Genomic DNA, 14,948 nt, shown 5'->3' with positions numbered 1-14,948 from the left:
ACTCCATGAAGTGAAATGTGACAAATGAAGCACTGACTGGCATTCCGTTTGTGCTAATGCCACACTGCAGGGTTTAACTGATTGTTACGCAAGGACCTTACATACACAACAGTGCCCCTCCGTGTCCATAAATATAAATCACAGCTTTACGACACTTGGTTCTGGTGAGTTATATTTCCTTTGGTGTGACTTTACCTCTTCGGGAGGGAAACAGTGCAGAAGCTGGCGGATATCATTGTTATAGAGAGTCTCCCACTTGCAGCGTGCCCAGCTTACACAGTCCTCCCAGCTGGTTGGACGCTGTCCTCCAGATTTCCTGTCCTCAAGACTGCTCCACACCCCCCCAAGAACCTCCAGGGCCTCAGCGTCTCCATGGCCAAGGGTCCGTTCCACAAAACCTAGATCGCTACAGGAAACACGGCAGCAATTCGTTCTGATTTAATGACAGACATGCAGTATACAGAAGGTAATAATCAGTAGATGTGTTAGAAGACAAGACGGGGCAAGTGTTGTCAAAAGTCTGGTTGTGTAAAACTCAGGATCTAAACTCCAGAATCTTTGACTTTTATTTTACTGGCAGGGCTTTTTTGCAACAACAGCAGCAGCAGTTGAACTGTGGGAAGAATATTTGACCTGGAAAGTCCTCATGGAAAAATATTTGGTTCTAGGAAGCACAGAGGAGAATGACTAAACAGATCTTTGTAAGTTAGGGTGTAGTCTTATTAGTGACTCAGAGGGGATTCCTTTGATGCTTGGCTGTGGGCTAATAGGCAGGAAATGGTTACTAAGCTTATAGTGTGCCGGTCAGCGCATCTCCATACCACACGCCTGGACAGTTCTTGCGCCATTATCATGTGCCAGCTCACCGTACACGACAGCGCACTGCAAAACAAAACAGATCTGCCTCCCCTGCGTGCAGTTTCACCTAAACATGTCCAAACAGGAACATTTGAAGTCATAGCTCTGCGTGGAGCTGCACAGGTGGGAGGATAACACCACAAAATGTGACTGTTCCTTTCCATAACCTCATTAACCGGCAGGACTAAAACTTTACTGGACAACACATGTAGCTGACCCGCCTCGTGAAAATGTCCAGAAAGGTTTTCCATGACTGCACTACAAAGAGGTCTCTGTAAAAAAGCATAATACATGTTCTTATTTCTACACATCGGTGTAATGTGAGAAACTTTAATGGTTGTGTGGGTCTGCGAGCACCATTTCTGAGCCAGGCATGATTTTTGTTTCTGTTTGAAGACACGAGAAAGTGTGCAAGTGCTTTACAATGAGGAGGGATTACATCAGATCTCCCCAAAACAAACAGAGAGAGACATCTCAAAACATGGATGGATTAGGGGGGCTCCGAGGCTCAAAGCGCAGACAAACTTAAGGCCTGGAGGCTCAAATCTGTCACATATGCTGCTACATTATAATTAGTATAATTAATTTTTCATTTGTAGACATAATATAGTACTTTTTACTGCATTAATCTAATCTCCTTTGCCATTTAGTGGATGTTTCTAAACCAGAAAGCCTCCAATTACTTGAGAGACTTGATGTATTATCTGGAGGAAAAAGTGTTAGAGCTGCTGTGAAAGACACATTAGAGAGAACAGACTTGGCAAGGGAGACTGTTTATGTAATTTTTTACTAGGGGTTTATTGCTGAAAGCCAACCACATGTTTTCCTGTTTATAAAACAAAATAATGAGCTTGAAGCACTTCATTAGCTTTTGTAGGTTTGCTGGAATGCTTTGTAGGAGAGCAGAAAAGCACTGTAAAATGAGCAAGTAGTGGTCATTAAGGTGCCAGCACACTGGCAGCACGTTGGCAAATGTAATTTCTCACATTCGTTGGAGGCAACACTTGTTGTGGAAAAAGGTAAATCACATGAGGGTGGTGTTATATCTTACCTCAGGAAGAGATTCACATTTTCAGGTGTTTGTTTGAACAGTCCTTCAAACTGGTCTCTGGCCCACTAAAAGAATTGTAATATGTGAACAGATAATACAGTTAGTGTAATAGTGATGTTTAATACGGCATGGGAATACACTGAGTGACCAGAAACCATATATGTTGTAATAAAACCTTAAACAGCAGTCCTGGAATAGATTTTTGAGGGTGCTGTAAATAACTATGGAGAAAGATGAATGATTGTTGAGTCTCATTCCCAGGTTGTCCGGCGCTTTGGGTTGGTCCAACTACTGACCCAAAGGATCGGTAGTTGACAATCTCTGGATAAGAGTCAACATTTCACTGTCTTTCTCCTCAGGGTTATGTACAGCACCTTTAAAATGTGGAGGATGAATCCTACTGACTTTGGTGATCCCCTGACTCTTCCTCTAGTGCAACCTTTAGGTTTATACTTTGTTTTTTAAGTGAAGTGTCTCAACAACTAGTGGTTAGATTGCAATTAAATTTGATGCATGCATTTATGTCCCATTCAAGGCCCTGACACAGTCAGCTTTTTTCTGCAGATTCAGCATGTCACTGCAAATCACTGTGAGCAGCTCAGCTCATGAGAAACGGAAGTGAGGAAAGTAAACAAACGGTTAAAGTCAAGTGGGAGTGAGGCCAAAACAAACATGTTACATAAGGTAAAGGTATTTTTCTATAGCCACTGAACTCTTTGGCAGAATGTTTCGTGATGGTTTGTGTTATTGTTCCCTAGTGCACAGTAAATATGCTTTGTCCTTTCAACACTGGATTGCGTTGTTAATGTGCTAACTGGCTAACTAGCGTCAAGATGGTCCTCCAGTTCCCTTTTTGAATGTCAGTTGCAGACTACGAGTGTCTGCTGGTGTGGACAGTTATTTCCTCTCACGCAGGCGCAGAATGCACATGCTGGTTCACCGTCGGCTGCTGTCTTTGTGGTGTGTTCATGTGCAACTTTTTGGCTGAAACAATCCAACTTCAGAAGATGAAGCAGGGGGTCTTCGTCACTGAAACTTCTCTAAAGTCAGTTTGGTGTGATGGGCCTTAAGAATACATTTTTGGTGATTCTTTAACTTTTCTATTAGCACTATCATGTGAACCTATTAATTTGTCCAATACTTTGGTTTATGACCAGATATCTCTGAAACTAATGACATTACATCACTTTTGGTTAAACTAATTAGCATAAGTTAGCGTGCTAATGTGCTAAACTAAAATGTGCTAAACAATATGGTGGTGATATGGTGGTGAACCTCCTGACATTGGCATGTTAGCATTGTTATATTGAACAGGTTAGCTTGCCGAGCCCCTAGATCTTTCTATAGTTTGTAGTGTAAAATGAGCCTTAACTGCAGGATGTGTTTAATGACAATCAGTAAGTACTCATCCATATATTTTCATTAGATTTTGATAAGATATGTGTGTTGATTTAATACTCTATACACATTTAGTCATACATTGTATTCACACACACACCAGGCCATGTATTGCATGTATACCACTGGGATTAAAGGTTTTCTAAAAAATAGAGTAGGACTTGGCTCGGACATATTGGTGGGACAAGCTGGATCGTGCCAATGCATGTCCGGGCTGGGTGCCAGCAGCTGCCCGTGCCTGGGAAGCTTGGGACAGTTGTGGGTGCCCAGACTGGACACCAATTGGGCCTGGGACGGCTGTGGGTGCCCAGATTGGCCGCCAATGCATGTCCAAGCTGACTCCACATGAGACACCATTATGTTGAAAATCATCCATGGGGAGATCTAAGATGCTGGGATAAGACACCATTATATTCTAACTTATGTGGGAAGGATGAAAGAGAAGAGGTGGAGACTCCTCAGGATCTCCACCTGCATGAAAGGAAGAGCACAGAGAGTGAGTTTTCAGTCTTGTTCTGGAGCTTGACTCATGAGTTGTATGTGTTGTGGCTTGTGAACACATTAAACTCGATTGCACCTGATTCTAAGTGTCTCCAGTGATTTTCTGAGTACTGTCCTTTTGATTCTAAGATACTTTTTTGAGTAAAGGCGAGTCCAACCAAACGTGTTGAGGGCGAGGTCTGGAGCCATCTGACCCAGCTTCAGACATCGATTTTTGCTTCATCAAGTTTTTTACCCTCTTTTCTTTTTTAATATGTTGATGATGTGGATTAAAATATTTGAAAGTCCTTTTGGTATAATGCAGTCCAATACAACGCCACCACAAAATATTATAGAATTCTGTCTATCAGTAAAAAAAACAAAACAAAACAAAACAAAAAAAAACGAGTAGCAATATTTTAAACATTTTAGGCAAGACTAACTTTAAGTTTCTGGTCATTCAGTGTAGGTTTTGAGGAAAATGAATCAGTGTAAGTCAAGCACAAAGCTTGATTAGTCTTAATTAGAAGTTTCCATTATACCTGCAGGGTGTGCTCAATGCGGTGAGGGAAGTTCTTAAGCGTGCACAGAGGGATGGCATCATCAGAGTTTGATTTGGGCTGCCCATAAGACTCTGTATGGTGAGGCACCACCACCAGAGTATGACCCTGACTTCCTAAAGTTCCTCCCTCCAGCAGCGGTTTCTGGTGTTGAACACAGCGTCCATCAAGATAGACCCCTGGGCAGCAAAAAGAGGGGTTAAATGCTTAAAATGTATTTTTATGAGCAAATATGTACTGTAAATGCTTCGATATAATCACTAGGGTAATTAGAGCATGATATAATGTGTTCTCACTGGCTTCCACATTATCGAGGGCTGCAACCACTCCATCGAGACCCATGAAGAAGTTGTAATCATACACTCCTTCACTGTCAGAGTCCAGACGGTTCTGGTGGGCAGTAATTTTCATCTGTGGGTTCATCTCTTGCACGGCTTTGGCTGCGACGTCCGATTTTGGTTTCTGTTAATAGAGAAGAAATGTGTCTGGGAGATAATGTATGTGAGCAGTTTGGGTAAAACATTGCTGGTAATGGCAGATTAATGGATGAATAAAATGTTAAGTCATACAAACTTAATTTCCAGATTTGTTATTGGGTCTTCCCATGAAACTTTTCTAATAAATCAGAGTACTGTCAAGACACTATACTCTGTTTCACTGCTGTAATTTATATAACAGCGGAATCAGCACATTTTTAGAACAGTCGAGGATTTTTTGTCAACATACCCTCTTAATTGCACTCAACTATATGTTGCATAAGTTGTTTAGACAGGGGCAGTTGTTTACACAGACATGAGATATCAACCATCTGATAAACTACAAAAGTACATTGCGAAACAAAATAGCCACAAATGATGGAACATGGCCGCTACATGTTACCTGATACAGGCTATCTCAGACTGTCACAATAACCCCCCCCCCCCAACCCACCTGTCCCATTAGTAAAGCCCCTCTGACCCTCTCACTTAACTGGGTCAAACAAAAACTAGTGAGCTATGTGATGGAACATGGAGGTTATGTGCCTTCTCACCCCAATATCCTGCGACCTGAACAGAAACTGTCTGTTCAAATTGGATCTTTCTATGAAGTCCATGTCTGTTACAGTGATGTGGCCTTCCTCTCCGGCACCGAGCCCAATGAGGGCAAAGTTTTTAAGAAGCTCACAGCCGATAGCACCAGCTCCCACCTTGGAAAATGACAGGAGAGACTGTGTCAGATGCATGTTAGCTCATGCAATGCAAGTTAATGTCATCAAGTTCATTGAAGTCATTTGTCTTTTACAATGTTGCAGAAAATTATTGATCCGTTGTTGCACGACTTGTTTCACCTCCTGACACCTTGCATGGAGTGTGTGTTTTTTTGTTTTTTTTTTTACGGTGGCAAAAGAAACACAAGCATGCACTCTCTCCCACGAAAACAGACACATACGGCCAGTAAACAACACCAAAAATAACACTTTTAAAGGAAACAGAGAAAGGGCTTGGCACTGCTCAACGGCCCCTGCGCACCAAGAGGTCAGCACTGGCAGGAAATGCCGCCTGGATCACAGCCGTTTCCTGCAAGTGCCATCATTAACACCAGACAAGATCAAAGCAAAACACAGATGGAGCTCCTGCATTCCCGTGCAGTGTGTGCCCCCTGCTGGACAAACACCAATCCTGCCCTCACCAGGAAATACTTCTGCCTCTCAAGCTTCTCCTGGAACGCTGACCCAAACACGGCAATCTGGCCGTCGTACCTTGTGTTGCTCTGTCAGAGAGGAAAACAGAAAATAGTGAATTTACATCCTGAGTCAAATTGAATGTTTCTGATTGGTATATGTGGCTTGTTTAAGGACCAGTGTGTGGGATTTAGGTGGATCTACTGAAGAAATGAAATATATCATCTTCAAATTTATGTCTTTATTAGTGTATAATCGTCTGAGACTAAAATCGTTGTGTTTTCGTTACCTCAGAATGAGCCCTTCATATATTTGTACCTTGGTCTTGGGAATTTTACATTACCTTAAGTTCACCGCAGATTCTCTAGACACCAAGGGATTGCAAACTACAAACTCAGTGCCAGATGCCACTAAATCCAACACACTGCTCCTTTAAATCTTTAACGTACTGCTGAAAAGGAGCACTCTGCCAGCTGGTCCTCCTCTTCAGGGAGGCACTCCAGTGCATCGAAATATAGCCACTGCTGAAGAGGTGTAAATTTCCTACTACATGCCTGCAGGAATGTTATAAAGTGCACAGAGCAAAGTACAGTCAGCCATATACACCACCAGCATCATGTAAGTGCTAAGTTATCAACAATAGCGATGTTATACTCTATGCAAAAACTGAGAGATGAAAGTAATGTTACAGGCATCGACCTTTGACCTCACCTTAATAACTTCTTGAGCTGCAACGCCTCCAATGAAAGCATTGATAGGAGCCAAGTCGCCCTGGGCTGTGTAGGACAGGTTCCTCACAGCAGCTTCATCCAGCTGTTCCAGCTGTGCGACTGTATTCAGCTCCTCCACTACGGCAAGCAGGGCGTCTGCATCTGACTGTATGGGGTTAATTATTTCAAGAAGTGAATATTAACTGCTTTAATGATCCTTCTACAATACCACATCCTGATTAACTTGTTTTACTCCTTTGATTTTTCACTCATCATGTAACTTGTTATGTAAAATTACTTGGATAGTGGCTGTGATGTCACGTAACCTTTACCGACCTGAGACCGAGGACGAGGTAGTCGCTGTTCTTTCTTCACAAAGTTGTGGAGCGCTTGGAAAGCCAAGTGCAGGGTCTCGTGCTGCTGTATTTTTCCGTAATCATTCGTTTTCAGCAGCTCGCGATCCAACAGAGCCTCACTCAGTGGTTTCTGCAATTTATGTTGTAGTTATTTTATCAATAAAAGGTACACTTTTTCAAAGGCAACTAGAATTACGGCCTTGTGCTTGTATGCCTCTGCACACCAGTCAAGTTGTATTTACAGTTCACATCCTGTCTGTACAAACAAGGATGCTTCACACACATCTCCCCCCGGCAGCAAAGATCTATACCGGTGGCTCCCAACTAGTGGGTCGTGGTCTACCAGTGGGTTGGGGGTCCATTCTAAATGGACTGCAAGGGACTTGTAAACTTATCAAGTTTGTAAAAACACTCTTTATTTAAAGGTACAGTGAATTTCCAGCACAGAGCTTTTATTTTGAAGTGCCATTTCCTGCTGTAGAGTGAGTAGTCTCGCTCACCAGACCCTTCTCAAGAAAAGAAAGGTCTGGCTGGGCCGACTCTCACTTTGAGATTGGAGAAAAAAACGCCCCGGCTGCTTGTACTTCTTTCCACCAATCGCAATCGTTCTGGGCAGTGCCACAGCAACGGTGCGCTTGCAAAAATATTGCCGGGGGGAAATAGGTTTTGGTGTAACACGCCCACAAAAATATCGCCTACAGGACGCGAACCATGGCAGAAAAATGGCTACATCCCCACAAGATCAAACACCGCAAAAGTTAGTAAAGGATGTGTTGAAAACGGTTGAAAACTGCTACACAACCGGAGGTGGTAGGGCGGGACTTCAGCGGGTGGCTCGTTCCGCCCAATGAGAGGCTGATCTCTGCAGCGAACTTCCGCCCACTCAGACTATAGAGTGAGTAAATAATGGACAGCTACTTTACAGAGACAGAAAACTAGCTCGACGACATGGCCAAAAACAAGTATGACGCTGAATGTATTAAACTGTGTGGACCTTGAACTAATCACTGAGGAGAAATCTGGACCTTGTGGCTGGACCAGTCGGGAGCCACTGCTCTATACAAGCAGCACAGTTTCAAGGTGGACACCCAAGATTAGTGTCACCAATTCAGTATCTGACCAAATGTCTTCCCTTGTGTTCCCGAGATATGACATTGAGTTATGGCCAGAAAAGTGCTTTTGCAGAGCATTTTGATGTCACAGTGAAGTTGACCTTTGACCTTTTGGATATAAAATGTCATCACTTCATCAGCTTATAGTATCAGACATATGTGTAAAATTATGTCATAATAAGCTAAAGAATTTTTGAGTTACAACAAGTTTTTTGGGCGGTCACAGTGACCTTGACCTTTGGCCACCAAAATCTATTAAATTCATGGTTGAGTCCAAGCGGACATTTGTGCCAAATTTAAAGAAATTCCCTCAAGTGTTTGTGAGAGATTGCATTCACGAGAATGAGACAGAGGAGGCCACAGTAAACTTGTCTTTGGACCTATGGCCACCAAAATCTAATTACTTATATCGCTGAGTCCAAGTGGACATTTGTGCCAAATTTAAAGAAATTCCCTCAAGTGTTTGTGAGAGATTGCATTCACGAGAATGAGACAGAGGAGGCCACAGTAAACTTGTCTTTGGACCTATGGCCACCAAAATCTAATTACTTATATCGCTGAGTCCAAGTGGACATTTGTGCCAAATTTAAAGAAATTCCCTCAAGTGTTTGTGAGAGATTGCATTCACGAGAATGAGACAGAGGAGGCCACAGTAAACTTGTCTTTGGACCTATGGCCACCAAAATCTAATTACTTATATCGCTGAGTCCAAGTGGACATTTGTGCCAAATTTGAAGTAATTCTCTCAAGGTGTTCTTGAGATATTCATGAGAATGTGATGGACAGATGTACATATGGATGGACAACCCAAACACATAAAGCCTCCGGCCACAACTTAAGACATTAAAAACAAAATGTAGATACTCACAAAATTCAGCGTGGAGGGCTGTTTAACCTCGGTCACTACTCCACCCCGTTCATACTTAGAAAAGGCTGAAGTGTCACCAATGCTGAAGGAGTACGGGCCTGATGATAGAAGTGGCAGATGACACACAGATAGTAAAACAAAAAGGAATTCTCATCACAACTATTACGTTCTACTACGATGCTCCTGAAAGACTGAAAATGCTGAGTGCCATGCAGAGGGCTGGAGTGTGGCTCATGAGTGCACTGTGAGATGACAGCTGAGCAGGGAAACTGTAAAGTCACACTGACCACTGACTTTGATCTCTACAGGGCCCATGGTGTTGAGCTCCGTCATGCCTTGGACATCAGAGAAGATAACTTTGGAGGCATCTGAGAATTCATGCTTGCGGTCATCTGTGCAGAACACCACTCCAGGGTTTGCCTAAAATAAAGTCATGTTCACAACACTTTAATTTTAAGTAAATACTTTAGTGATAATGTTCAATAACCTTACTTTTAATACTTTAGACAACCTGTAGAAGACATTTGGATTGGGAGCTATTTAAATTCTAATGAGACAGGTCAGAGAAGCCTCCTGTGTGGAGTTTGTATGTTATTCCTGTATATATTTGGATTTCCTCTCCCAGTCCAAAGACATGCAGGTTAGGTAAACTGGCAGCTCTAAGATGCCCGCAGGTGTGAATGTTACCCAACACAACTCTTATCTGGATAATCAGGTTTTATTATGAATGGCTAAATGTGTAAGAGAGGCTTTTAATATTCCATTAACATAAAACAAATGGAGGATTTTACCTGAGAGACACTCTGTATCATCGCTGATGCCGGCATCTCTCCATCCTGGTCCAAGACCTCAAACTCCTCCCCAAAGTCACAGAACAACTGACTGCAAATGAACCATGACGTTTTCACTTCTTTCTTTCACGCATTATTAAGTATGTTCAGTCATTTTGTTTGTTGTTTGTCTTACCCACAGAGGCCTTTGGTGTCTGCTACAATGAACTTGATTCCTTGCGAATGGCAGAGCTCATTAAAACGCTTCTGATCATCCAGTGAAGAGTCAGTGAGGACCACCACCTGGAAAATGACAAGGGACAAAGGGTAAAAAGTTTTACTAATAGATATCACCATGAAACTTACATTGAGAAGATTATTTTTTGTATGGCATGTTTTCTGATTTTTTTTTTTTTTGTTTGTTTAAATATACATTCAAATATGAGGCATTATGTGCTACTTTGCATTCAGTACAAATACACCCTTGATTCAGATTTAAGCTTCAAGTCCCACATTAACAAGACTTCCTGATACAGGTCTGACACGCTTTCACTCTTATGCTTTTACTTTCTGTTTACTCTTCAAGCTGCTGCAACTCTTTTAAAATCTGACTTGATTTTATGAATTATAGTTTTACAACTCTATGATTTTATGAATTTGTTCTGTTTTATGTTCATTGTATTTTCATGTAAAGCGCTCAGTGCTTCTCCTGCCGTTATTGTAAAGCACTTTGTGCTGCATTTCTTGTATGAAGTGTGCTATATAATTAAAGTTTATTATTATTAATAGGGTAAAAAATCTAACTAATAAATAACACCATGTAACTTCCCCAGCTTTGCATAAATTTCCATGACAGAAATCTGAACTAAAATAAACGGCTCAGTGTATATTTTTGACATTTTTTTATCACTAGTCTGAGGGGAGACATGTTTTGGAAGCAAAGTTGCCAAAAATCGGAGATTATTCACTGAGTGCTGATCCTTTATCTAGGGCACAAATTTCTTGTCTTTATTTGAACTGTATTCACTTATGCAGTGTTTTTCGTCTTAAATTAGAGTTTGAGACGTTTAATTATGAGATGGATCTGGGGTGTCACAGCAAGTTTAGAAGCCAAATGTGGTCTAAAATGCAATTTAAACAAGTGTGACAACTTGAAACCTCCAGTGCACACATGCACTGAGAGTAGCTATACCTAGACTAAAGTAGGATAAATCTTGTGTCCAGCAGCTAAACTTTGGAAATGAAAAGAACTTGCAGAGTCATAGATTTGGGGGTTTTCTATAAGGGAGAAGAAGTAGATGTATGTTTTAAGAATCTTAAATTAGGTAATCAGACTTTTTTGTGGGAAAAAATTTTAATGTACCTGGAATTGCAGAAGCAGGTCCTCATCCAGAGGTCCAGTGTAGGCCGACACGCGCACGTGTGGGTTTAAGGCAGACAGCTGTTGTAGGGAACATGTGGCTCGGTTCTGACCAAGATGGGACTCCTTCAGGAAAAACTAGTGGGAAAAGGAAATAAAAAGATTGTCAAAACAATCTCAGCTCAAGTTCCACAGTCTTCATCTGCAAACAGATGTCATTTATCAGATGAGCACCTCTTGTATCTCTTGTCAGCATCTGTTTTCAAGATCAAGAATGATCAATAATCAGTGATCAAGAATTTTGTTTGATGGAGTCTCCTCTAAGCCTCTGCAGCTATGATCCTTAAATGGTAACACTGTACTGCATTGGGGTGGGAGGGGAATAAATTCACATAATAGTGAAAGTAAAAGTGACATGTTACAATTACCAACATACTCAATTCACAATTTTCCTCTTTTCATCAAATGTAAAACCTAAGATAATAACTTATGATAATAATAATTTATGATGGGCGATATGGATATGGTGCATTTAGACATTGTTTTATTACCTATGTAGAAGATAAAGGTAGGATACCTGAGAGGACAGGTCGCTCCACACCGTCTCACCCTCATCCTGGACGGTGACAAACTTCACTCCGGACAGGATCACATTTTTGGCTATTTCTACCCCCAGACCACGCATGCCTGCAATCAGGACGCTGGCGGTGCCCATCCGGTGCATCGCGTCATGGCCCAGAACATACCTGTGCAGGTAAAAGAACGAGTGGATATTTGGACCATAAGTGTGTAGAGTTAAAGGGGTCAAACATCAGCATGTGTCGGTGGTACTTACAGCTGTCTGGAGTAAAATCCTTCATCGATTTCCTCGATTTCTGACATGTCCTCACAGCTCTTCAGGATGAGATGACAAGTTATAATGAAGGATCAGCTGGATCAGCTCCTGAAAGCAGCAACCGAGCAGGTCAAACTAGGAACTGAATGAAAAGCCGGCGTGAGAAATCATGAGCTCAAAGTTCAATGACATTTCACTTTCGTTTCTGGTTCTTTGAGTTTGTTGTTGTTGTGCTGAGGTGTAGTTTGTAGTCTGGCCACTAGAGGGCGGCACAGGACTGTTTAAGGAGCTGTGAGGATTATATTATACTATATTGTAAGGCGGGTTTCTCTCCCCTGTATTTTCTATAAACTTACTAGTTACTGAATTATCTATCAAAGGGCTGTGGGTCAAGTAAGAGCACGGGGACAGTGACTTCACTTCCACTACAGATTCCGATTGGAATTTCTCTGTCCACCGTAAATGTCGCATAACGCCTGTAGATGGCGGTATTGAGTCATTTTCAAGCTAATTCATGAACTGAAAAATTGAACAAATATGGGGAAGATGAAGAGAGAATGATCAGTAGAGTGCAGTTGTCCTTATGAATGTTAACTAAATTAATTGAGATCATTAAGAAATGATCTCAATTAAGAAATGGTCCAGATCACAAACCACTATACTTAGACTAGTCAACTCTGGACTAGATTGACATGGAGAATCCAGACACTCGTTAAAACACAGTTTCTGATTTGTGAAACCTTTATTGTATTTGTGAAAATGCAAAAAAAGGCGATTTCACTGTTTTTTTTTTCCCATCCAGACCACATTAGACCAGGTCCAGATCACAAACCTTTTTATACAAAGGTCTTCATATCTCTATCTATATCTATCTAGATAGATAGATATAGATAAATGAAGAACAAGCACACTAATGGCTGAACTATGGTAATTCTAACACAGGCACAGACTTTGGCAAAAGTGAGGAGACTAACATTGGCAGAAGCAGTGAGAGAGGTTGACCATGGCCAATTAGAGGAAAGGTGAGAGAGCAACGGTAATTTTGTTGAAGTAAGAATTTGAGTAAAGGAACCAATTGACCAATCTATGAAGAAGTTTTGATTGTTTTTTTTAATAACTTTTCTACTGTTGTTTTGAAGTGAGAAAGAGGAGATCTTGATGGCAGTCAGAAATGAAATGGAGAGACGTGGACTTCCACTTTAAATTTCCAATAGCAAAGGCGGCAATACTATAAATCATTAACTACCATTTTCACAAATAGAATAAACGTATAGTCGTTAAAGTGTAGTGGTTTGTGATCTGGACCTGGTCTTTTTTTTGCATTTTCACAAATACAATAAAGGTTTCACAAATCAGAAACTGTGTTTTAATGAGTCTCTGGAGTCTCCATGTTAATCTAGTCCAGATTTGACTAGTCTAAGTATAGTGGTTTGTGATGTGGGCCATTTCTTAATTGAGATCATTTCTTAATGATCTCAAGGTTAAAAAATACTACAATAAAATGAATAAAACTCAGGATTATGATACCCTCATCTCCTGTCATACTGCAGTGTAGTTTCTTAAGACTTTTTAATACAGTGCAAACAAGACCACAGCAAATAGGCAGAAATAGCAAGACTGAGAAGCAGTTTACCATGAGTAAGGACAATAAGAAAAATATGCTACAGTTAAAATGCTCAAAATTTTAGTGAATTTTTCAGTTCATGAATTAGCTTGAAAATGACTGAATACCGCCATCTATAGGCGTTATGTGACATTTAAGGTGGACTGAGAAATTCCAATCGGAACAATAGTGGAAAGCTGCAGTACCGGAAGTCAACTTCAGCCTCGTGTAGGACAACTGAAAATCAACAACAAGCATGGCATCCCTATCTATCACCTGCACATAAATAGTTCCCAAATGTAATGTGAGGAGAAAAATAGAATATGTAAACAGTATATGATAGGCTATATGTAGTGAACATTAAATTATGTAGCCGCAAAATAACAAACAGATAAAAACAAGACAATCTCCTTGATACATCCTCACAAAAATAAAGCTTCTCTTACATTATTAAACTGTAGGGTAAGACCGAGGAAGATGCATCCCTAAGAATAACGGCAATCTACTATAAAATTAAAATGGATAAGATTTTAATGTGCATGGTGATGATGCATAAACCAACACACTGCTTGGCAAAATTTGTACAGAAACTAATGTTGCTACAGCACAAAATATGAAAATCTCATACGTGGCAAGAAGCCCCCGAACTCAAAACAAAACAAACTAAAATTCTTCTAACCCTGACCCATTAATTAATTAACTACAGGCCTTTTAGCCTTTCCTTCAGGCTAATTATTTTTATTTCAGTACGTCTTCCAACAGCAAGCAAGCTAAAAATGTTGGCTAACTCTAGAGAGCTAGCAGTGCTAATAATTACTAGCTAGCTAGCTAATAATGCTAGCAAGCAGTTGAAACTACAATACTTCACTACACTACATATGAACTATAAAGTCACATATGATTATACTAGATCATTTAACCCAGGAATCGGCAACCTTTACTAGCTGGAAACGCAAAACATATTTGAGCCTTATAATGAAGGTAACACAGCCTATTAAGTCCAAATTAGCATAACTGCTATCATTGCTAAGGTCCTAATGAGTGTTCATCAGTATGTTTTACCTCAGTTTGGCTACACTGCAGTGGGCTGTTTATAATTATTTGGAATTTTGACTTTGCAGAGTTGGTGGTGAAAGTAAATTAATCTGTCCGTGCAGTTTTAAATTCTCTATTTTCCTCCAAGACTTTTACTTTTTTGGATTTGGAATCTATAGCCAGCCTAACAAGGGAGACTCAAGACCGGACATTGCTACAGAGCTTTGGCAAAAGTTGGAGGAAGCTGGGCTGGCTGTAGATCAATGATGCACATTTCAGTTATTTAAACATT

General features: G+C 40.8%; 1 protein-coding gene across 2 annotated transcripts in view; it reads right to left on the bottom strand.

The window, feature by feature from the left end:
* Nucleotides 1-14,948, bottom strand: part of uba7 (ubiquitin-like modifier activating enzyme 7) — a 58,478-nt gene that overhangs the window by 40,177 nt on the left and 3,353 nt on the right. Inside the window, exons 2-17 of one of the 2 annotated variants that reach the window (XM_049581866.1) lie at nt 12,019-12,126; nt 11,761-11,929; nt 11,187-11,321; nt 10,020-10,126; nt 9,845-9,935; nt 9,341-9,473; nt 9,054-9,151; nt 7,054-7,203; nt 6,719-6,883; nt 6,457-6,561; nt 6,016-6,096; nt 5,378-5,533; nt 4,644-4,809; nt 4,330-4,526; nt 1,910-1,974; nt 196-406 (exon numbers count right to left, since the gene is read on the bottom strand). In XM_049581866.1, the coding sequence (XP_049437823.1) occupies nt 196-406; nt 1,910-1,974; nt 4,330-4,526; nt 4,644-4,809; nt 5,378-5,533; nt 6,016-6,096; nt 6,457-6,561; nt 6,719-6,883; nt 7,054-7,203; nt 9,054-9,151; nt 9,341-9,473; nt 9,845-9,935; nt 10,020-10,126; nt 11,187-11,321; nt 11,761-11,929; nt 12,019-12,065 (2,076 nt within the window). In that variant the 5' untranslated portion in view covers nt 12,066-12,126. Of the gene's footprint in view, nt 1-195; nt 407-1,909; nt 1,975-4,329; nt 4,527-4,643; nt 4,810-5,377; nt 5,534-6,015; nt 6,097-6,456; nt 6,562-6,718; nt 6,884-7,053; nt 7,204-9,053; nt 9,152-9,340; nt 9,474-9,844; nt 9,936-10,019; nt 10,127-11,186; nt 11,322-11,760; nt 11,930-12,018; nt 12,233-14,948 lie in introns of those variants that run through there. The other variant, XM_049581857.1, reaches the window with a different exon arrangement.

This window comes from Epinephelus fuscoguttatus, linkage group LG1 (assembly GCF_011397635.1).
Source record: "Epinephelus fuscoguttatus linkage group LG1, E.fuscoguttatus.final_Chr_v1".
NCBI classification, from domain to species: domain Eukaryota; kingdom Metazoa; phylum Chordata; class Actinopteri; order Perciformes; family Serranidae; genus Epinephelus; species Epinephelus fuscoguttatus.
The sequence above is the reverse complement of the archived record's forward strand: the minus strand, read 5'-3'. Positions and strand labels throughout refer to the sequence as shown.